The 25095-nt window shown below is 43.6% G+C and overlaps 1 protein-coding gene and 2 pseudogenes across 1 annotated transcript in view; 2 read left to right on the top strand and 1 right to left on the bottom strand.

Annotated features, from left to right (window-relative positions):
• The window catches only part of LOC102881321 (guanylate cyclase 2G-like), a 28718-nt gene extending 4096 nt beyond the window's left edge, over window positions 1-24622 (bottom strand). The window contains 14 exon segments of the mRNA XM_006920944.1: window positions 556-696; window positions 1991-2168; window positions 6112-6280; window positions 12920-12991; window positions 13490-13594; window positions 14330-14413; window positions 16762-16899; window positions 18952-19115; window positions 19228-19236; window positions 19825-19940; window positions 20895-21030; window positions 22500-22757; window positions 22760-22847; window positions 24239-24622. Coding sequence (XP_006921006.1) covers window positions 556-696; window positions 1991-2168; window positions 6112-6280; window positions 12920-12991; window positions 13490-13594; window positions 14330-14413; window positions 16762-16899; window positions 18952-19115; window positions 19228-19236; window positions 19825-19940; window positions 20895-21030; window positions 22500-22757; window positions 22760-22847; window positions 24239-24622 — 2042 coding nt within the window.
• LOC112470192 lies at window positions 4941-5059 on the top strand (annotated as a pseudogene).
• LOC112470160 lies at window positions 16005-16123 on the top strand (annotated as a pseudogene).
• Window positions 24623-25095: the final 473 nt, after the last annotated feature.

Genomic DNA, 25095 nt, shown 5'->3' with positions numbered 1-25095 from the left:
TGATTCCCTAAATCAATACATTTGCTTTAATCAATCAATCTCGCAGCAGTACATTCAAATCCCCAAACCATTTCTTTTATCAAGACAAATAGGAAGGGTGAAGAATTTTAACAGCAGATGCTTCTGCCAAGTGTTTACGGAGTGAACAGGTGAAAATAGAACCAAAAAAGAAGGAAGTCTTGAATCTAAAGTCATGGGTACATATTTTATAGTGCAAAGGTTTTGGAGCACAACCTGAAAATCCTGGGAAGTTAGCAATTAACCAGACTCATGGGACTAGAGCGCCATCTGGTGTTCGGTCTCCTTTGCTGCAGCCACCATCTTTATTGTAAAAGACAGTACACCCTCGTTTCCCGAGGACTTGGAGAGCTTTGCCTCTATCTCCCGTAACGGGGTGTACTAAATTGCATGCAAATTGCTTGATCCACTTTAGAAGAACTTGATGTCCTCTTAAGGAAAGAACAAAGAAAATATTCTTCCCGTTTGGGGATTCTTAGAAGGCAATGCTATAGCTTCGTGGGTTCCTTTGTCAACGCCCCCACTGCTCCGCAATACCTGAGAAGTATTGTGGAGAGAAGCTTATCGACTTTCCTCTTCTCTGCCATCAGCTGGTTGGTCCTCTCTTCCACCACCTCCTCCAGGCGATTGGCGTACACCTCCAGCTCGCTCACCATACTGTCTAGTATGTTCACGTGGTTTTAAAAGAACACAGATATTAACGTCTTTTTCCAAGAACTTTAAGGCCACGGTAGAGTACAACTTCCAACTATACATTCCAAGAAAACATGTCTCACTCTCAAGGTTTCCAAAGGACAGCAGTGAAATGACAATGGCGATGACGCCATGTGGCGAGACAGAGCCCGCCCTTCACCAGCTCTGTGATCCTGAGCTACCCGCTTTGCTCCTTTGAACCTCAGTTTCTTCATTTGGAAAAGGAGGATGCTAAGACATACTTTGCAGGGTTGTTCTAAGGATTCAGGGAGATAATGGGTACAAAGGAACCCAGCAGGCACTCAACAAATGGTGGCCTTCGCTGGCCCTCCCCACTTCCCAACATGCTTCATACCATCGTCATGGCCAATCAGAACCGTAGGTTTCAAGACAGGTCATCCTTTTCTTTTCAGGTGACAACATCATTTCTTTTCAGAAAAAAAAACTATAAGAGCCCCTTCTAAATCTTCAGAGAAATCATTTAAATTCCCCGTCTTCCAAATGAAGAGACTGAGGCTCGGATGGGAGGTAAACTTGCCTTAAAACTGGGGACCATATTATCTGAGTAAAAGTCATGACATAGTAACTGACCTGAGACATACCATTTAAAACTGTTTTGATATGGAAAATGCAGAATACAGAACCGTCGTGTTCAGAATGCCTAGCAAAATGGCCAGATTAGGAGTAGACACCTGACTCCCAGCACAGGGCCCCTTCCACCAGCTCAAGCTACTTCTAATGTGGCTGTGCCTTCCTATATTCAATGTGACAAGAGATGATACAATTACCCCGATTTGGAGCAAGTTACTATTGGAAAAATTATTTGAGAGGCATGAATAATTTAAGTGAATAACCTACTTTAAAGTCGGTGAATCATTTTTTATGGCATAGTTCAACCCCAGTTGATTCTGAGGCCATGTCACATCTCCCTGGGAAAGAGGATCTTGATTGATTAGTGATGTCTGGACTGGAAAAAGAGGGGTAAAGGGCATACAAATGTCTCGGATCTATTTCTGTAACATTGATGAGATAAAGGGAGAATGTATCACTCCATTTCCACCAGCACGTAGCACGGTGCTTTGCATGTGGTAAGCACTGAGTGCATATGCGATGAATGAATGAAGGAAGGAATGGAGGAATGCACTTATGGAGGAGAGAATGGATGGGAGAATGAGTGAATAAAGCAAATAAGCCACACAGAACCAACCCCAGTCACGCAGCGGCAAAATTCTAAGAGTTAAATGGTCAGGAGAAAATACCTGTTCCACACCTAACTCACCCTTTGGGACTGGCTTCTCGTAAAATCTTCTTGATGGAAGGGAACGTGGGCCTTTTCCCTGGAGGTTCATCCCGACATGCCCTCACCAGAACCGCGATCTTTTCATTGCCCTTCTCCTCTGACAGGGAAGGTCCAAGTGGAACAGAGGCCAAGGAGTCTCTGATTCAGCTGACGATTCCTGAAATTCATTTCGGGTTCAGAGAGCCAAATGTCTGGACTCCGTGCTGTTTGGTACTCTTCACTTTGAACACATGTGCCCTTAAATTTGTAAACTGAATTTCCCAGTAAATTGAACGGATTAGGATTTGAATATTTTACAAGCGAAATCTGAATATTTTATAAGAAATATTCTGAATCATCCTGGAAAAATGAAGAATTTTCATGTAAATCATATAAGTACTCCCTGATTAATCTGTTTTTAGATTAAGTTTTTTTCTAATAGAACTTTTCTTAACGTGAAGCGTGTCTCCATATGATTTCAGTAGTGTATAAGCATTTGTTATTAGAAATCCCCAAAGTGTGCTTTATCCAATTTTGTGTTTCATATAATATGCTATGTAAGAGATATTTTAACAAATAATAAATGTAACTAACCATCATGTTCTGCCTCTGTGTCCACCTCGGTAAACCTACTTTCTTTCATTTCCGCATTGGCCCCTACCAAAGTGTGTAAAACAGTCTAACTAGGCTTTGGAAAAGAAATAATATTTTGAGAACAATGTATGACGTGTTTTGGTATAAAATACTGTAGGTGCGACAATAAATCTTAAAAGTATATTACTAAGTATAAGAAGCCCATCTGAAAAGGCTATGTACTGTATGATTCTGTTAATATGACATTCCAGAAAAGACAAAATTATAGAAACAGAACACAGACCAGAGGCTGCCAGGAGTTTGGGGAGGAGAGAGGATTGAATAGGTGAAGGACGGAGATTTTTTTTAGGGAGACAAAACTATTCTGTATGATACTGTAATGGTGGATACATGATACCGCCTATTGGCCAAAACCCATAGAGCTTTACAGCAGAAAGAGTAAACTTGAAAGAACGCTAATGTTTAAAAAGATCAGTTGGGAGAGTGGACGACCCCAGGATAGAATGCAGACTTGTGACAACAGAATCTAACTGCATTACAAACGCATGACGTACCCTCACCGAAAGGGTGCAGGGAGAGTGCTGAGTTAAGTAACTTCTGAAATGACTAAGATGATAAGACTAAATACAAAAAGAACTATCCATAATGACTCTATTCCCGTCGTTAAGACGGCTTCTCCCAGAGGTACAGATCGGCAAACTCGGAAAGGACTATACACATATATCGTACAGCCCTGAAGACAAAAGAAGACAAATTTGTATGTGCAAATATGAGGTGAAGGAAAATACATGTGCAAAGGCTCTGGGGTGGGGACATGTCTGGCGCATCCAGGTGTCCAGCGGGATTGAATGGAGCCAGCCACGGGAGATGAAATTAGGAAGGTGTGGTGGCTGTAGCTAAAGTAGGAATGATGATCCCCAGTGAGATATGTCCATGTCCTAATTTCCAGAATCTGACTTATTTGGGGGGTGGGGAGAAGGAATAAAAATAATAATAATAAGGTCTTTGCAGATAGAATTAAGTAAGTTGGGTTCCGGAGATCACCTTGGATCATCCAGGTGAGCCCTAATCCAATGACAAATGTCCTCATGTGAGACGGACAGAAGAGAGGTACTCAGAGGAGGCGGCAATGTGAAGATGGAGGCCGAGGCTGGAGCGATGTGGCCACAACCCACGAAGGCCGGGGCAGCCGCCAAAAGCTGGAAGGGGCAAAGAACCGATCTATCTTTGAGCTTCTGGAGGGAGCACGGCCCTGCTGGACCTTGATTTTGACTTCTAGCCTCTGGAACTGGGAGAGAATAAATTTCTGTTGTTTTGAGCCAGCAGGTTTCTGGCAATTTAATATGGCGGTGCCCGGATACAAATATAGAAGGTCGCTGAGGCTAGTTTAGAGGCCTTCAGTGGTCTTGCGGGCCGTTGTGAGGACTTAGTTTTCATCACTCCCCAAACGGCAGGCCAAGGGAGGATGTGATGTAGACAAGCAACATGTCCTGACTCATTTTCTAACAGGATCTGGCTGCTGTTATAGACTAAATGATGTAATTCTGAGTTCCTTGATTTTTTTTTTTTTTTTTTTTACCAAACTGCACCTGTCTTTTTTTTAACATGAATTTCAAAAAGAAAAAATAAGAATGAAATAAATTGCAAACAAATAAACATTTAATAAAACAATCAATAGGACAAGCACTTACAAGCTCACCCTGCTGACCCAAGCCAGCGGAGGAGATGCTCCCAGCCTTATGGTCTCATCATGGCCGTCAAAGGCCCGCGGTCCTGATGGTGGAGCAGCTCCCTCATCAGAATGGCCAAGCTGCAAACGTATCCCTTTGGGGCGCCTGACCGGGGTGACTCTGGGAGCCGCAGCACCTCGGAGGGCCGTGCGGTAGAGCTCCACAAAGCAAAACATGTCATCCGCATGGAGGGAGAGAGCTGCTGGGCGGAACTGGAAAGCCACGTCTTCCATCCCAGGGGAGCTGGGGAGCGATGGAAGCATCCGGCCCCTGTGACGCCAGCCCTGACGGGGTCTGACTGAAAGGGCGCACAGGGGTCTGCGTGTGCGAACATGGAGAAAACAATCAGGAGGGACGAGCACTGACGTGTAAACAGCGGTTAACTCGTGGCTGTGCAATCACAGGTGGTTTTCATTTTCCTTTCCCCGTTCTCTTCTGCCTCCATAACAGAAAACGAACCATTTCTAATGTGAGCGATGCAGTGGCAGTTAGTACATGTGCAATGTCGTGCAACCCCCACCTCTATCTAGTTCCAAAACATTTCCTTCACCCCAAAGTAAAATCCCATATCCATCCAGCAGTTTATCTCTGTCTTCCTCTACCCCCAGCCCCTGAAAACCATCAGTCCCTACGGCCATGCCACCTTGAAGAAGCCCGATCCCATCTGATCTCGAAAGCTAAGCAGGGTCAGGCCTGGTTAGTACTTGGATGGGAGACCACCTAGGAAGACCAGGTGCTGTAGGCATAAAAAATAAAAAATAAGGGATTGTAAACTGACAAGGTCCTTGCAATCTGTGAGATCGACCAAGGGTTGCCTCGCCTAAACAAAGAAACAAACAAAACCATCAGTCTACATCCTGTCTCTACAGATTTGTCTATTTTGGATTATTGGATACATGTACCTACTTTTTTCTTCTTTCTTTTTTTTTTTTTTGCAGTACGGTGTATAGTTTTATGTTATTATAGTATATAATCATTAAAAGAAAATGTACTGGGGGATGAAGCAGGAGTGGCTATTAGCAGGTTTTCAAAATCGCCCCCTTTGTGCTTTTCTATGAGACGCCACCCTATCTCATGTTACGGAAACCTCCCCACACACACTCAGCAAAACTGCCAGCCACGTGCAGTGAGGTGGTCTGGGATGAAGGCACTGGGCTCGACAGGGCCCGGGTGTGTGCTAGGTGAGGCTCAATTAGCTTTGGACATGGAGCAAGGCCCTGAGCCTCAATTTGTTCATATAAAAAGGAGGGTTGGACTCCAGCTGGTGGGTCCTGTCTTGAAATGCACACCAGAATCACTTGGGAGCTTTTAAAAACAACACAATGCCCAGAGCACATCTTCAGATATTCTGATTCAGTTATATGGGGTGGGACCCAGCTGCCTACACATTTTTAAAAGCTTCTCAAGTGACACTGGAACCAGAGATGACAGAGAACTACTGAACTCGTCACCTTTAAAGGGCCTGGCAGATCATCGTTCTACACTGAGAAGGTAGGGAGATGCCGTGGGGCACAGGAGACTACAGAGAAGGACAGCGACTGGCTTCAGGTCGCCCAGCTGAGCCAAAGCGGGAACTCGTCTCCTAACTCAGATATCACACTAGGGACTCACACCACCTGTGGGGGCTATTTTTTTCTTATCTCCTTGGGTGGACAGAGCAGCTACATGCCGCCAGCCCAGGAGGAAGGCCCACCTGCAGGTACCTGTGCACATAGGTATGAGGAAGCAGGGACGGGGAGAGGAAGCCCTTCACTGCTCTACCAAGAGTGAGCAGGTGTGAGACCTGCTCGTGTTTACCTGAGCAGTCCACTGTTTTCTCATTATATATTCTGTATGTCTGGCCATACTCGAGTTCCCACAGCGCAAACCCCGACAGCTTCACCTGCATCCGGCCATCCGCCAGGCAGGCGGAAGGGTTCAGGTTGCCATGGGACCCCAGCAGGCTCCTGTGGAGGAACAGCATGCCCTGGGAGAGTGAAATGAGCAAATGAATTAGAGCAGGTGCCAGTGGACACCACCGGAAGGAGAGACAGAGAGGCAGATGGACAGAAACACAGCCGCACTGACCCAGGGTACGGGACGTGCCCATCTGACACGGCCCCTCACCCAAGGGGTCAACCTGGGCACGACACGTAAAAAGGAAAAAACAATTTCTAGCTTCTCAGTGTGGAGCTTTGAAGGCAAGGCCAGCTTAAAATAAATACAGCCTAGTGGTCAGACTCCCGAATTCAAATCTCAGCTCTACCACTTGAGGGCGGGTGACCCTACACCTGTAAGCCTCGCTCTTCTCATCAAAGTGCAGATAACAATGATTCCTATTTCACAAGGTGGCTGTGGAAATTAAATGTGATAATGCATGTGAGACATCAGACATGGCACATGACATAAAGTAAATACCCACTCGAAATTATAAGGAAAAAAGTTTTATAAATATGATAAGGAATATATGCTTAATCAGCAAAGCTTGCTAAGGGAAGTGAGTCAGAAAGACAGTGACACAATAGCCAAGACACGGAAACAACCTCAGTGTCCCTGGGTGGATGACTGGATAAAGATGTGGTACATATATACAGCAGAACACTACCCAGCCATAAAAAATGATGAACTATTGCCATTTGCGGGGTGGATGACTGGATAAAGATGTGGTACATATATACAGCAGAACACTACCCAGCCATAAAAAATGATGAAATATTGCCATTTGCAATGACATGGATGGATCTTGAGAGTATCATGCTAAGTGAAATAACTCAGCCAGAAAAGAACAAGAACCATATGATTTCACTCCTATGTGGGGTACAAAACAGAGCAACCAATGAATAAACACGTAGACACAGGCAACAGTATGGTGGTTATCAGAGGGGAAGGGGCAGGTGGATGACAAACAGGATATAGGGGGGCCAAACACCTGACGGTCAAGGAGAGGAGACTTTGGGCAGTGAGCACACAAAGCAATATACAGATGATGTCTTATAAAACTGTACACCTGAAACTTACATAATGTTATTAACCAATGTTAATAAATTTAATTTTTTTTTTTTTAAGAAAGAAAGGTAGTAATAATTTTCATTCAACAAGGAGATGAGGGCTTAGGGGGTGGGACTTTCTTCGGGCACAGAGGGGCTTGAAGGAAGACCTAGAGTTGAGGAGAGAAGAAATTTTGGGGGGAGAACAGGTAGTAGAAGAGTTCCATTGGGAAAAAGAGAACTGTCGTATCTGAAACGTGATTTGAGAGACAGATGTTTGTATTTCTTACTCTTTCCAAGGACAGACCTAGAATGAAGGTTAAGGGGGAAAGGCAGACTGCATTTCAGAAGCCGAGCATAACAGTCCGGCGGGGTGGCATTCTTTGTTGCTTTGTTTTTTTATTTGCCTACCTTCCTCGATGGCTTCAGGAGAAAGCATTTAAGTAATAGTTACTCGATATTTCCAGTTTCTTGGAATTAAAATACTGACACAAAGTCTCTCTCTGTCTTTAATCTGAATTCCTGAATCATTCATTTTCAGAATACTTTGTTTAGAAGCTGGTAGGAAACTGACAGCCTTGGTATGTTCCAGGTTTAGGGTTGTCACGGAGCCATTTTACCTGCGCCATCTGGGCAGCCTGGGCCTCCTCGCGCCTGCCTCAACAAAGAGGTTTCTAGGCCAAAGCAAAAATGACAAAGCCTCTCTCACAAGGTCGATTCTCTCGAGGACTTTTTCTTTTCTAAGTTTAGAGTGCTAGCCTTATGCCAGGTTCCGACCTAAGTTCCTTACTTAAACTGACTCATATAACCCTAATGACCCAGTGGCGGTGGATGGTATTATTGTCAACCACATTTTATGGATGAGAAAAGGAAAAAAAAAACCAGAGACATAAACCCGGGCCAGGTCACACAGCTGGCCAGCGGGGGAGCTGGGCTGGGAATTCTGCGGTTAGATTTCCGAGTCCGCCCCCTTGACCGATGACTCAACTTCCCCTTTGCTGATAAAAGAAATCTATGAAGGGCAGAGAGTGAGAAGTGATTAAGAATCTCACTTTAGCCACAAGGTTCCGTGGACATCCATACTGTAACATGGATTCGTGATAACAAATCAATAACAAGAAAACTTTTTTGAGACTTACTTTGCTCTGCACACTGAAGTGCTGGGAACAGGGTACCTTAAACATGTTACCACATTTAGCTTTTCCGGAGGTAGGTTAATATTCTCATTCTCTGTTTCATAACCAGGACACTCGGGATTTTAAACTGCTCCCAAGGAGCAGGGGCAGAGCCGGGACATAAGCCCAGGCTGGCTTGCCTTGGAAGCACGGCCACTTCTAAACCACTAGATTTTACTGCTTCCGGTGTCCTAGGTAATTGCAGAGGAGGAGGAATAAGGTGTGTCAAAGTCCACCTATTCTCCCAATACTTTTATAAAAGAACACTAGTGCAGGGACTCACCTTTTCCTCCAGTAGTGATGACAGGCTGAGTCACTGCCCTGTGTGAGCCACAGCCCTGAGCCAATACTGCATTAGAAATATAGGCTAACACAGGCCAGTGGATACACCGTGCTTGCACCCACCCCACACCCCTCAAAAAATCGGGAAGTCATGTTTCTTTATCAATGCGGCTTGTTTGTTTCCTGAGATGAATCTCATTTTGGAAATGCAACCCACTCAACTGGACGTGGACGAGCCTGGCCGGGGCTGTCTCTAGAATTTCTCCAGGGAGGATCCAACTGGCCAGGTCTGATCTTGAAATCTCGGGAGAACTGTGTCGAATCCAGAGTTCTCCCTGACCTCACGAGGACCCCTCCATGCTGCTGGCCTGCCCCTGACACACGTGGCCGTCCCTTTCCTTGCTAGTGCCAGCCCACCCCAAGCCTGAGACATTTTACATTCTGGATGCCGCCGAACCGCGCCCCCCGCCCCTGACACCCAGGGATATTAGCAGAGTTCATTCTATTAGGGCATAAGTGACCTGTTTGGGGACACTCGGAAAATTCTATATATGTAGTCCTCTTTAGGACATAGGACTTATCTCTTTGTTATTGCTTTTCTATCTATGGACATGTGTAACTGCATACATATTATCAGAGAACAAACAGAACCATGAGAGATGCACCATTTGCGTGCCAGATGTCCTGCCTTTTGGTAATTCTATCACCTGCTCTTCTGCGGGTTGCACTTATTTCCCTACTAGAAAGTCGGAGGTGGTCCACAGAGCTCCTGTCTCTATATCCCACATCTGTGCTCTCTCATACTTGGCGAGGAAGAAGCATAGCATAGAAGAAAGACTCAGCCTATGGAGACAGACTGGCTGCAAGCTTCATTCTGCCTCTTATCAGTTGGGCAGGTTATTTTACCTTGCTAAACCTCATTTTTTTTTTTTCCTTGGAATGAAGCAAACATTAATGTTAATATTGGAGTTGATGAATTAATAACGAAGTTAATTGCTAATTACTTAGAGCACGGTTCAAGCGAAACATAATACAAGCCACATGGATAATTTTTCATTTTTTCATTAAACAGGTACAATTAATTTTAATAATCTCTTTTATTTAACCCAATGTATTTAAAAAATCTTATCATTTTAACATGTGATCAACATAAAAATATTAGAAATTTTTTTTTGTTTTTGACACAGCACATTTCAATGTGGACTAGTCACATTGTCACTGTACAATAGTCACAGGTGGCTGGCAGGGCCTAAATGTGCCTCGACCTAGCTATTCTATTTGGATAGTGCAGACTTATCCCGTAGGACTGTCAGGGGATGAAATAAGAAAGTATATGTTTATTAGTATTAGTAATGGAGTTATCTTTGATAACAGTAATACTGCTATCCCTACTAATACTAACAATTAACATTTATTGGATGCCCGTGCTGGGGTAGGCACAGTGCTAAGCAAGTTACATAATTATTCCTTATAACAACCATGTGAGGTAGGTGCTGCCATTACCTTTATCTTATTCATGGGGAAACTGAGTTTCAGGGTAGTTAAGGTCACCTGGTCGGTAAGTAGCACAGCCAGGGTTCAAATCCTTAAGACAACTTCTGTGCCAAACTGTCCTTCGCCCTCTTAATCCATCGAGAATTCTCTTACTTATAAATAAAGGCTCATCTCTAACTCAAGAAGAGTATTATACTCTCCAAAGTTGCTTCCCAGGCTGTCCCCACTGGGTCGAACTCTTTGGGGACAGGAAAATGAGCCTTATTCCTCCTATGTGCCCTCCATGCCCAGAAGCAGGTTGGACCACAATTAGGCGCTCGATCAATACACTTTTGCTATCTTGAAAAGTCTGTGTCATCTCAGAATCTCTCCGCTACCTGGTATAGAGGAAGTTCTGATCAAATAGACATCAGGAGAGGAATCATTTTTATGATTAATATGTGACGGGCAGAAGGGCGAGCTCACCCATGGAGCCTGGCTCAGTTCCCAGGTTCATTCAATGTCACCATGGCAAAGCTTGTAGAGGCTGCTGTGAAGTTTCTGTTACTCTGAGTTCCTTTTAAGGAACGCTGGCAGGGCCTAAATGTGCCTTGACCTGGCTCACTGTGACTTCCTTACCCAGTCTCATGATGTGCACACTCCATTTCAAGAGGCAGTGACCCTTCCAAAGCAGGGAGTCAAGCTGTCTTTCTGGCATGGAGCAGGGGACACACTCAGTGACCTAGAGTAGCTGATAACCACTGGGGAGATTTTCCCCTTTGTCATTCTCACCTACCCCAGAATTTCTTTAGAGAATCCTTTAGCTTAAATGCAGAGGTCCCCAACCCCCAGGCATGGACCGGTACCAGACCGTGGCCTGTTAGTGACCAGGCCACACGGCAGGTGAGTGGCAGGTGAGCAAGCAAAGTTTCATCTGTATTTGCAGCCACTCCCCAGCACTAGCATCGCCGCCTCAGCTCCATCTCAGATCATCAGGCATTAGATTCTCATAGGAGCACCCTTAGGGTCAAAAAGGTTGGGGACCTCTGGCTTAATGCTTCTTGAAAGCCAAATGCCCACACTGAAAAACCTAAATCTATTGGGTGTTCATACCTTGGTGAGAATTTACTAGCTTTCTCTTCGCATCCATTATAAATGATGTCAACTGTTTTTGAATGAGGCAAGAGACAGATTGTTGGAAGTCTAGATACTTTCCTGGGCTTGCCGAGAAGGGAAGGGGAAAGTGGTTGAAGGGAAGGAGAGAGGAGCCCAGAGTAGGAGAGGAAGCCACCTCAGATTCTCCTACTCTGTAACTGTACCACAGCCATTTAAATGATTTTATATGTACATTTCCTGTTTTTTTAATTTTTCTCTCTAGTTAGATTTTAAGTCATTTAAATTTGGAAACAAGTCCTTGTCTTCCTACAAAAGTGCCTAGAGTAAGACAAACCATTAACCGATGCTCAGTAAAATGTACCGAAATAATCACAGTGGTCGTCCAGAGTTGTCCCTGGAGACGCAATCACAAGGTTTCTGTTTGTCTAACTTGCTTGGTTACGACATGCTGGCTTCCCACTAAGGCCTAGAAAGTCAAAGTCTCACAAGGCCATCAAGATTCAGCTTCTCAGAAACAAAGAAATGCCAATCAGGCCAACTTTATCTATTAAACCTACATGGAGGCTGAAGTCCAGAGAGGGGATCAAAAATTTAAAGTCACTCAATGAGTCACTGTCCCTATGCTCCAGAATGACAGAGTTCATGTTTTACCATTGTGTCCCTCACCACACCCGGGCTGAATCTCGCACCACACTACTGGCTGGTTGATAGAAGATGGACTGTCGATTGATAGATGATAACCAGCCCTTGCCCGGCTGCTCATGTGTCAGTCTGAGGGGCTTCCTCACCAGAACCCCCTCCCAAGTCAGTTGCTTGACCCCCTCTTATGGTAAAAACAGATGCAGTGAGTGTAGGAAGAGCAGGTGTATTTTAGTCCAGGTTGAGGACATCAGCCTCAGGATGCTGGTTCACACTGACATGGCCCACCTGAGTTACCTTCCATCTGTGAAGTAGGGGTAATAACAGCTCTACCTTACTTTTCGTTATGACCATTAAGTAAATTAATATATACAGAGTGCTAGAAAGTTTGGGGCCAAAGTAAGCACTAAATATATGAGTAATTATTATTATTGTCGTTATTTTTCTTCCCTTTTTTGCAACCACCATAGCCCTCTTTGCCCAAAATAAAGATTCTGCCTGCTTATTTATATACCTTCACAGATCTATATCTCTTGTGTAACAGTTTTGTGGTTGTTGTGGCACTGATCCCATTTTCTGGGGAAAGGAATCTAGGACTAGGGAAAAGAAAGAGATATTAGGAATTCCTTTCTCCAGCCCACTTTATGGTTTAGTAATTAGATTTTCTTTGGGGTAAAAAGTTCCACCCTAAAATGTAAATACCTTACTCTTTCCTGATTGGGTAAAGGTAGCATGCCTTCCAACTTTAGTGTCAAATACTTTACTCTCTTATATTTACTTGAGATCAGGGAGAGAGAAAAGGATGGACAATCTGAAGTGGTAGATTTTGGAAGTGAAGGTCTGAGGAGAACCAGAATTTTCTGGAAAGATTGCAGTTCGATTTTAATCCACTACACAGAACAACTCAAAAGCACTATGGTATCTGTTCTTTAAATAAGTTTATGTTATACTCACATTGACTATGTCATACGCCAATGAGAATTTGAATATCCAATCCAATTCATTATCTGAGTTTCTCAAAACATCCTGAAAAACACAGTTATTCAAAATATCACCAGTGATTCAACCTGAAGCACAGTGAGCTTCATATGTGGAATGAATTTGGTTCTAATACACTAGGTAGTTTTGTCCAAAACTAACACAACCTGAGACAGAGCACTCTAAATCTAGTAATTGGGTATTTTCCCTAGGAAAGACCACAAACGTGATTCAATATTGAGAAAGTTACGCAGTCTTGAGTTTTACGAACTTTTTCTTGCTCTTGACATAAAGCTGATGGTCACACACTGTAGGTAGGATGGGCCCAGAAATGCAATTTAGGAGTAGCTGTGACAGCTTAAGGGATAAAACCAAGCTCAGAGATGGTATCCACTCAGAACAAAGGAAAGCAGCTCCACAGCTGTCCAATGAGATAATTCAGGTCTTGCAATTAACTGTTATTGGATGAAGGGGCAAAAGCATTGATAAGGTTCTTTACTAGCTGCTGCTAATCAAACCTAAGGTAAGATGTGCTGTTTCGCTTACCTTAAGACTTCCTTTTTTGCAATACTGGGTGATGATGCAGGTGTTGGGTGGTTTTGTGCAAATACCAAAGAAGGGAACAATGTTTTCATACCTTAATTCATACACCTGAAAATAATAATGGGAATAATAGCTTATGATTGTAATATGTCTTCTATGCTAGAGACTATGCTGTGTGCTTTATAGACTTTCAGTTAATTCTCACAAAGAGCCTGTGAGATAAGAACCGTGATGCTCGCATTTTACAGATGAGGAAACTGATGCTCAAAAGGTAAAGTAACATGTCAAAGATCATACAATTTATTAGTGGCAAAGTTGGGAGGCAAATCCAGGCAGTCTGCCTCCAGCAAATAAACCAGAGGAGTGATCAAAGTCTAACCTTAGCCATGGAGATTAACTAAAGTCACCTCACAGTAAATAGACCAGCCCTGGTGTTTATGGCTGTCAATGCCAGTATGTGAGTCACGACAGATCATAGATTCAGAGCAAGAAGTCAGATCCCATGAACCTGACTCCCTCCAAGGACCAGGTTCAAGGGAAGTGAGCAGCCATCACAAACACAAAGGATGAAGAGGCAGAACGAAGGCCAGGGAGAATTAAGGAGAAAAAAGAAAAGCTAGGAGGCAGTCTAAGCTTCAGGAGCCTGAGTCAGGCCAAAGGGCCTGAAGTCTAAAGTCAGGGGCTGCCAGGGGACGGTAGAGGTAGGTCCAGTTAAGGAAAGCCGCTTTCCACCCTTATTCCTTTGGACTAGGGCCACTCCCACCCCAGATGGGAATGGGGAACTGGCAACAGAGGGCCAGAGAACAGCACCACTTTATCTCCTCCCGGGGGTGGGGGCCTCACCAGCCAGATTTCCTGCAGCACAGATGGCTTCCTGATCCAGGCTTCTGCTTGGTCACCAACACAGCAGATGGCCACATGGTTTCCCTGGAACCAGAGACAAAGTGGAATGTTCGTAACCCAAGATGATCCAGGAAAAGCTCTACTCAGAAAGAACTAGGAAGGGAAGCAGGAGGATCAGATAGAAACCAGCCTATGATTACCAAGTTCCTCACTGCCCAGATCAGCCCTGTGTCCAAGCACTGAGCCAGCTAGTTAACACAGAATGTCTTGTTTAACAGGTATCACAGCCCTGCAAGGTGGAAATAATAAACTCCTTTCCAGACAGGCTCCCCAAGGTTAGGTAACTTGTCTAAGGTCATACATTTGCAGGTAGTACAGCCAGAATTTGAAATGACTCCAAGACTATACTCTTTTTATTATACAATAATATCCTCTTATCATTCAAAGGAATAGTGAATTGAGGTCATAGTGTAAGTCCAGAGTCAGATACTTAGTTCTGAGCCCATTTCTAATATGTATCTCAAAGGGTTATTTCAAGGATTAAATCAGTTAAAATATTTAACACTGTTAATTCAATGCCTGGCACATATCAAGTTTTCAGTAGGTGGCATATGTTATTGTTAGGTAATATACCTCAATCGGTATATTGAGTCTGCTTTTGGAAAGTCACTGATAATCATCACAAAATTAATTATACAACCACCTGGAAAGATCTGGATAGAAGAAGGGATAGAATCTGGACACAAGAGAAGATAAATCTCAGTAGGAATTAAATATCAAGCCAGGATGTGCCACTTTTAGTTGGAATTAATTGCAAAGTACTCGGGATTGTGATGGGAGTTCCAGAAAGAAAGAGATTCCTGTGGGATGAAGGAAGAGGTGATTCTTCAGCTGAACCTTGAAGGATAAGAAGGTTCCAGAGTGGGGGAGGGGAAGAGAAAGGCAGCCATGGCATTGAAGATGAAACATAATACTTGGCATAATCAGCAAGACCAATTAATTAGATGACTATAGGATTTAGGCCTAGGGGAAAAAACGTTTCTGAAAGTAGATTGGGGCTAGGCAGTAGAGAGACTTGAGTCCCTTGGTAAAGAGTTTGGAAACTTTCTTACAAACAACAGACATGTGGAACCCAGTGATGATATTTGACGATAATTTTAGGAAGATTAACCAATAGTGATATGCTATAGATTGTTGGCTCCCAGCTCTAAATGGCTAGTTGATCACAATATACAGTTTTGTATGAATAGAGATCCTTAGGGTTTTATGGGTGGTAATAACCAAGGAGGTTTTTCATAGTTTGAAAAGTCAAGTAAACATTTAGAAAAAATAGATTTAGTTGCCTAGGGAATGATTGGGCTCTAATCTCTGCTAAACCCAATTTAGAGCAAGGAACAGGTCTTCCCTCACTTGGAGCTTTCCGCCCTTACTCCCTAAGACGTCCATTTGAAAAAATAAAAATAGATTTTTCTTTTCTTTACAAAATTTTCCCCCAGGGAACTTAACCTTCCAAAGGAGTGCTAAGCACAGGTAGCCATAATGGTCCAGCAAGTGGAAGAGAGGGTAAGAAAGGGCAGGTAGGAATTACTCTGCAGGCTTCAGCAGCTGCCACTGTTTATATTGCAGAAGCATCGATACCGTGAGTGATTAATCAGTGCTAAAGTGCCAATGATGAGTCTACCTCCTCGCCACCCTGAACAAGCCCGATCCCCTCTGATCTTGGAAGTTAAGCAGGGTCAGGCCTGGTTAGTACTTGGATGGGAGACCGCCTAGGAAGACCAGATGCTGTAGGCATAAAAAATAAGGGATTTTAAGCTGACAAGGTCCTTGCAATCTGTGAGGTCAACCAAGGGTTGCCTCGCCTAAAAAAAATAAATAAAGTAAAATAAATACATAAATAAAAATAAAGTGCCAATGATGACATAATCTGTGCTCTAGGACTACACTGTCTAAAAAGATAGCCACTGGCCCCATGGGGCCAATTAAATTTAAATTAATTAAAAGTATATAAAATTTAAAATTCAGTTCTCCAGTCACACTAATGTTTAATAGTCACCTGATGGTAGGAGCTACCATATTAGACTGAGCAGACTTGGAATATTACCATATTCATAGAGTGTTCTGTTTGATAAAGCTGAGTCTAAAGTAGAAGCCAGTATAGGAATCAGCCAGGAGTTTGTTAGTGAAAATGCAGAGTCTCAGGCCCCACGCCAGACCTGCCGAACCGGAATCTGCATTTTAACAAGAGCCCCAGGTGATTCATATGCATACAAAAGTTGAGAAGCACCAGTCTGGAGTCACAGCACTACCTGGCTTTTACTTGGAGAATGTCCCCCTATTCAGAATGTCCTGCCTTACAGAAAGGACACGCAGAGAATGGAACAGAGACACATATCAAACCCTTCATGCAGCCACCTTGCCCTCAGAAGTACCTGGTAAAGCCCTATCAGGGCATAAAAGAGCTCTTCCCCCTGCTGGCTCTTGACAAAGGAGCTGAAGTCCCCAGGAATCATCATGCTACATGAGCCACTGCTGTTCCCTCTTGATACAGGTGTGCCTCTCTAGGATGGCTGTAAAACAGGACACAATTCAGTCACTCTGAGTAGCATGATCAAGTACTGAATGAACTGTGCATTTTATAAACGAGAAAAAGAAATGCCAAGGTCACCTAGATAATAAATGGGGCAGTTAGGACTCGAACCCTGATCGCTCTGACCCGAGGTGATATGAGTGCTTAGCTGATACATGCATTCTTCTTGCATCTGCACCAGCGTAGATAGTGTGAGGGCTAAGAGAGCGGGGTCAGACTACCCAAATTCAAGTTCTGGCTCTGGCCCTTGACTAGATGTGTGACCTGATGCGGAGTTACTTTCCTAAATGAACATCTAACCACGTTACTTCCTGTTTAATATCCCCAGCCCTACAGATGTCTTTAAAGCTGAGGATTCCTGTTTTTCAAGGAGAGTTTCTCCTGGAGCCTAACATGGAAACCAGGGAGATCAGAGCTGCTATGACTGAAAAGAGAGGGCTCAGAATTCCTCCCCACCACACCTGCATCCTTAATCTATTATTCACCCCAAGATCAGACCAGTGAGCCCCAGAATCCCCAGGGACATTTGAAATGACTTATTAATGAAGCCCCATCTCCTGATCTTAGCATGTTGAAGCCTCCGGAGTTGATACTTACCAAGTCACAGTTTAATTTTTTTTTTTGAAGGTCATAACTAATTTATTAAATAATAGTATATACATAAACCCCAAGGAAAGGAAGCTAATTCTACAAACTACAATTCTGAAAATAAAGCCAATGTAACAGGAACAAGATAGATACATTATGAAAGGAATGTCTGATTTTGACCCATAATGCATTCTTTATCCTTACCATTAACCTAAATGTCTAGAACAAACCTATATACCTGGGTCTAAATTTGGGGCTTGTTTAGCAAGCAACGACATTCTAGAACAAATTCCTTTTGCTTTGCGATATTTAAGATTCAAACATTTGTTTCAGTACATTAATTTTGATTCAACAGTAGATCTACATATTTTGTCAATCTCTTAATACTTGAGTAGCATGTACTCCTGAGCAAGTACTATCTGAAACTGTAAAATTGGCTGATCTTTGAAATAAAATTTATTTTAGTTGTGGGATGTTAACAAATTGAACTGAAAGTAACATTCACTCCCTCCATAGCCCTCCTCCCAAGAACAAAAAGCTCTTACTGAAGTATATAAACTCAACTCTTTTAAATCTAAAGAACATTGATTGTTTAAACATTTCTGATAAGACAATAAATGCTCCAGAATAATCAATATATGCTTGCAAAGATTACACTGTTTGATTGCAATAACAAAAACAAAACAAAAAAAGAAAAAAGGAAAGAAAGAAAAGACACTTCAAAATTTCAAGCTAAAATATGTGTAAAGACAAGTTATGGCAGTACTTTTTGAAGTTATGTAAATGTCATGTACTTATCAAATAATGTCACCCTTATTAAATGTGTGCCAGCCCTCCCAGCCATGAATACTCCACACCTTGGCATACCCTGTGTTATTTCTCTTCTGGTCACCACAAGTGAACCCACTCTTCCCAAATGTCACCTCCTCTCTGAAGCCTTCACGATGCTGCGACATTTAATTCCTCACATGCAAGGCTTCTGTCTTACCTTGTAGACACCTCTTGGAGAATCTCATTTGTAGTGTATCCCCATGCCTTGCACTACAGTTGGTCTGCAGTAGATGTGCAACACATGTGTATTGAGCAAATGAACCTTATTTTAGTCATCAGATTAAAGGGGTTAATGTGGTTTGGAAAAGGACTAGGTATTTCCCAGAAGACATTCAGCAGGATATATAAATTTGTACAGCCACAGGGTAATAAAGCTGAAGGGAACGCGAGAGACTATCTGACCATTTTTAAATATTCAGTAACTGAGGCCTGGAAATGACATTCTCAGAGATATTCAGCGAGGAAATGGTAGGCCCAGAACCAGAACTCAGGGCTTGAGACTTCTCACTTTATAAACAAGTCAGCCTCTGCTCTCATAAGCTCCTAGATGAAGTCCCCTCCACAAATCACCAGCAGTGAGCAGGAAAGATGTCTGGGCCAGGTGTGTTCTCACCTTGTTTTGAGGCAGAATAGTGATGTCGTCATAACGGATTTGCCACCAAACGTCTTTATTTTGCCTCAGCAGTTTTCCCTTCTGCATCTTTAAAATCAGACCTATGATGGCAGCTCCCAAGGCAGTAATCAGGAGGGTGGTGGTGAGAATCACAGCAGTCACATCTAGAGGGCAGAGACATGTCATTACTCGGGCCTGCCTAAAAGAAGCGAGCACATCCTGGCACTGCCAAGCAGATGCCACAAAAGCTGCCCAGGCGTGAGTCCTAGTTAAGACGCACTGAGACTTCTTGGACTTGTCTTCTTTAGAAATACTTTTCTGACCTCCCCTATGGTTCCCATGGCAACTGCACTCACCTCCCCATTTGTACAGAAAGTTCCTTCGTAGAGAAATAACTTCTAATATCACCACCACCTTTTATTAAACATTTACTATGTGCTCTCCTTAAAGGTGTTCTCAGGTAAAATCCATCTCATTCCAGGGCTGGGCTTCCAAGCATCAGGTAACAGCCCCCCCCCCATTCTTTCTACCACCTTAGAAATGAAGTTCCTGAGCCTCAAATCTCAGGAGCCAGTTTCCCCTAGGGCAGAGGTTCCCAACAGGAGAGGCGGGCGATGTTGCCTCCCTGTGGGATTTTGGTAAAATGCCTGCAGACATTTTAGGTTGTTACAGCTAGAGAGTGTCACTGGCATCCAGCAAGCCACTGGCATCTAAGCAGCCTACAACACAAAGAACAGCCCCTGCCCCCTGCCACACACACACACACACACACACACACACACACACACACACACACACGAAGGTTTTCCCACCCAAAATGTCAGTAGCACTGCTGTAGTGAATCCTGCCCAGGTACCTTCCTCAAGCACCCACGCTGACCTATAAAAGTAGGCTGAGCTTCACAGAGCTCATTGTAAAATCCACAGCCAGGTCTGCCTTCAGGAAGTGAGCTGTGGGGCCAAGTGATAGTGGAGAAATTCCTCACAGGTCTTTAAAAAAAGAGAATTAAAGGTCCATGCCCACTTGATGTATTTTACTTGTCTCTGCCTCAGGTACAACCGAGGCAAATAAAACACACATGTCATTTCAAAAAGCAGGCCTTGGTCTCTTAATCCACATGTCTGCTGACCCATCCAATTTTCCCACCTTACCTAGACTCTTCAAATCCAGTCTGCAGGTAATCTAATTCATGGAAAAGCAATATCTTTCTGCGGGGTAGAATAATTGACTCAATCTTTTGATTTAAACCATGTCACTTCTGATTTAAAAGATGATGTGTCAATTCTCCAGCATTACTGGGAGTTTCTCCCGTGTTCGGTGCAGGTAAATCTCGTTACAGAGCACCTTGACATTTCACGGGCCAAAGCATCTCCCCCTACATGGAGAATTCCTGTTTCTACAATCTTGAGGACCTAGTTTGCCATGGTTATTTTATTTCCTGGGCCAACCCGTTTTGATACATTTAAACTCCATAAGAGTAGGAGAGAAGAAAGTGTCGTATCAGATCTGGACTGGGGGTGGTGACGGTGGAGGCAAGTAGAAATCGTATTAAGCTTTAGGTTTCCTTTTGGCTTTATCTTTGTTATGGCCGAGAGAACAAAAACAGAGATTTTTTTTCCCCAGAGATTCCTGAGTCCTGGCCAGGGCCTCTGCCTGAGACCATGGGCCAGTGTGACCTGCCTCAGAGGAGGACCAGGCCCCTGTAAAAGTACAGTTAATTGTGCTGTGTTCTCAACTGGAATCTAAAGTGGCCAAGCCATACTCACAATCAAGGGTAAAATCAATTTAAAGGCCCAAAGCTGACCTTTTTTGAGTTCAGAGAGCACTAGACAATGTGGAGTGGATCCCAAACTGGCCTCCCCAGCAGGACCCCCAGCCCTCCCACTCCGCCCAGGTCTCTTCCTATAGCATGAGCTAAACTTGAAGAAATGTCCCACCAGTACCTGATCGCTTTCTGATAGCTGCGATAGTGAAGAACAGGAAGAAAGAGAGACCCGTTTCCGGATTTCTGCAGGGCACAGACTGAGTAATCCATACGCCTTTCTCCCTGGGAATCCACCAACACGGGACCGGTGACTCCTGGAAAGAGAGAAGATTGCACACAGCAAGGAAGACAGAGAGGAACTCAGAACTCGAACTCCTGCAAGCGGAACCCACTCCCTAGCAGCCCTGGAAACCCGGCTGACAGGCCATGTCAGGGAATATGACAGAGGGTCCAGGAGGAGAGCAAAAACAAGCAGTGCAGAGCTGCGACCCTGGTGGTGGCGGCCCACTTTGGGTTTTGCTAGGCCTATGCTGGGGAGGCCCACTCACCAAGAGAAAACAGAGTCGGCCAATCACACGTGATCACGTGCACACATGCGTGCGCGCACACACTCCTTTTTTAAAGTCTAGCCTAAAACTGCTCCAAGTGAGACGTGAACTTTATCTTTCCCTGAGCAAGCTTTAGAAGAGAGTCTCGAATGCCTAAACTATTTCCAGAGTGTATACTTCTTCAACCACCAGTGGTGTACAAAGTAGCAGCTTTGCTACTTTGAATGAAAATCTTCACTGCTGCTCTCTCCTGAAGCACAAGTCAAAAAACTTCAAAGCCGTTCCTGTGCTCTATTTTCTCCTCTTAATTGACTCAGAACAACAGATCGGCTTGCTAACCTTCCGCCACACAGGAGGAGTCCACAGAGGCCCTAGAATCAGGAGCATGCAGACTTCTTGAGTTGGAACAGAGGGAAAGGAGCAGACCATAGCACTTTTCTTCCACCCAAACACATCAGCATGCATTTTGAGGGCACACAAATGAAAGAGGTAAATTATCACCTCTTTATCTGAGCTCCAGCCATGTGTCAGGCACTGCACTAAGCACAGAGTACAGCAGTGAGCAGGGCAGAAGGTCCCTGCCCTCAGGTAGCTGACAGTCAGCCACTATACAAGTGAATCATGGGGTACAATGGATTTGCAGGTGGGCACTCCAGGCCAAGGGATCAGCAAGTCCCAAAGTGCCAAGACCAGAAAGGCTTAGCTTATTTGAAGAACAGAAAGTTATCAGTTACTAATTTTATGTTAGAAAGTAGAGTCTTATAAGCGCCACAACAAAAATAATTGCTATCACACTTTGACCAAATACTGTGTCCAGACACAGTGCTATACAGGCATGACTTTATGCAGTCCTCGCCACTCCGTGAAGTAGGTAGGATGATTATCATCATTTTGCAGATAAAATATTTGAGGCACAGAGAGGTTAAAGTGTTTTCCCAGGAGCATACACCTAGAGGGTGTCAAGAGGCTGTTCCACACAGGAGACACGTTCAGAACTTATCCAATGCACCATAACACTATAGCATATGAGATTTCACTTTAGCTTTTAAATTTTTTTTGTCGGCAGTGGTGAATTTGAGCAAAAAAAAATTGCCTTTATGTCTCATTAATTTTGTACCCTGTTTCCATCTGCTTTCTACAGCCATTTTTTTCTATAGAAAAAAATGAAGAGTTCCTATCTGCTTTTCCTATTTGTCTCCCCAAACATAAGCAACAGAAGACTCATTCCTACTTACCCCTGGCAATCGCTGACAGGATCCTAAGATCCTCTTGCAGAAGGGCTGGGTCATCATTGGTGTATCTCACCCTGGCTGTGATGGTGAAATGGGATTTGAGTCTATTCTCTACAACCCGCCACAATTCATCCACCCTATCCAAGGAGGAAGTCCTGCAGTGACCTCCAAACATCCCGATGTGTTTCCAGCCCAGGTACCAGAGACTTTTCTGGAGCACATCACCAGTTACATGCATGGGTGGCACAAGTTTCACACAGGGTCATCCAAGAAGTCACTCTCCCATTTTGCTGTTTGTCCAACAAAGTCAAACATGGGGATATTCCACTCAGAGGCCAGCAAACCAATAACCTTGAAAGTAATCAAAAGGATGTATTTTCAGAATTAAGTTTATGCTACACTCAAACCCCATTGTTAGGTATCTGCATCAACTTTGAATTCAGTGACTCTATGGGTCATACTGGAGCCATCTTTCTGAATATTGATGACAATGTCTTGTATCCAACTTCAGGATGCAAGACCTCAGAGAACAAAAATAACAATAGTGAGCATTATTAAGAGTGTACTGTGTGCCAAACACTTTAGTAAGAGCTGATATATATCATCTCGATTCTTATAACATTTTTATGAGGTAGGTATTAGCATTACCCCATTTTATAGGTGAACACATGGGGGCACAGAGATATAAGTCATAAAATAGCAAATAGTGGAACAGGATTGGAATTCAGGCAATATGGTTCCAGGGCCCACACCCACAGCTACCACCCACTCTCTTAGTCTTTTTTCTTAATTTGTTCCTTATTCATTTCTCATCCATTTTTCATTCGGAGCCTACAGTTTTACAAAGAACTTTGGAGACACTGCTCTTAGAGGAGTTTATGATCTATCATAGGAGCTTAGACATATACAAATAACTTTAAAGTTAAATATACCCTTCATTTATAGACAACGAACTTATAGGAGTTTAGAAAAGTCAGAAATTACTTCTGATTTGGGAATTAGGGATATAGATGTAAAGATAGAGGGATGAAGAAAGGCTCTATGGCATTTGAGTAGGGTAGGCTTTGGACAGCAAAAAACGTGTCAAATGGGGAATTCCAAAAAAGAATAAGATTCAAATTCAAACATGAACTTAATTCAACAGGACCCACTAATAGTAGTTCTACAGTATTTTTAAGAGTGGGAACGGTGATGCTCTTCCATCTTTCAGCCTTTGGATCAATACCTCTCAGAGCACAAGATACCCAGACTTCCAGAAGCTAATCTCATTAGCCAGACAAATACAAGTCATTCATTTCTCTCATTTTCTTGCCCTAGCTTATCGCAATCTATCATACTCATTCTTTCCCACTTACTTTTACCATCACCGAATAATTTATTATACACACCAAAGGGAAACCTACACAAACGGTATTTTTTCTATTGAAAACCAAGCATTCACTTTCTTCTGAATGATGAGTCAATATGCAGCACCAAGTCCAAACAATGAACAAGTTTGTTCATGAACATCAACAAGTTAATGAGTGAACTTAACAATTATTGATTTGAAAGTCTTTTTAAAAAGAGAATATTAACGTTTCTAATTACATGGTCCCATTGTATCTCAAAGAAACGAAACTCGGGTCCCACAGTAATTGATAATAATGCCATCCCTATCAAGAAATTATTCAGGTCTGTACCATCATCTTAAAGACCACCCCTTCCAAGGGACACTCAGCCAGAGTTCCTAGAGGGCTGTATACCTCTGCTGCTTCTGGGCATGCTGGTCCAAACGGGGCAGAAATCCTTTCTCTCTGGACCTGATTAGTGAAAATAGCAAGAGACTCCTTGGCGCTGCAGGCTGAGTTGGTGTAAGTGAAGCCCCAGCTGAAGTTTCCAAGGTCTGCCAGCTCTGAGTTGATCTCGTCCATGGCAATCTGGAGGCCTGCACCCAGCCTTTGCATGCTGAGTGGATGGGAGATGTTCCAGGGAGCCTGGAAACCTACAGTGTGTTTAGCAGCTTCAAGCCAAGTCACCAGCACACTGGCAAAGAGTGTCAAAACTAGTATTGGGTGGGCATCATGGCTTTTAGCCCCCAAACAGAGTCTACATCTAAGTGGGGTCTCAGCACCTGTCCTGGGAGCCATGGATGGCACCCAACACCTGGATCACTCTGAGAGGCTCAGCCTTCTGACCACTCATGCCATGAGCTAAAATGAGAGTGCAGAGTTCCCTAAGGACCACAGCTTGCTTTCTATTCATTGTCATTAATTAACCGAAACCTTCTCTTTTCAGAATCTGTTGCAAAGCATCTAGAAGCAGCAGAAAGGGGCTATGGCAGGGAGTCAGCAAGGCCCTGGTAATTGATCTAGTGACACCACTAACAAACTTTATGGTTCTAGGCGAGTCACATAACTCCAACCCCCACCCCGCCCCCCACCCCCAACCCCAAGATCCCTCTCTTCTAGCAAAATGAGAATCATGAGAACTACTTAGGTGGAGGCAGATGTCCTGGGCTGGGATTCTGACTCCACCACGTATTAGTCATGTGACCTAGGACATGTTACTTCCTCCCTCTATGTCTTCATCTTCTGATCCATAAAATGAGGGTAGAACTGTA

Source organism: Pteropus alecto, unplaced genomic scaffold (assembly GCF_000325575.1).
Source record: "Pteropus alecto unplaced genomic scaffold, ASM32557v1 scaffold177, whole genome shotgun sequence".
Taxonomy (NCBI): domain Eukaryota; kingdom Metazoa; phylum Chordata; class Mammalia; order Chiroptera; family Pteropodidae; genus Pteropus; species Pteropus alecto.
Note: the sequence above shows the minus strand (reverse complement) of the source record. Positions and strands in the feature narration are given on the sequence as shown.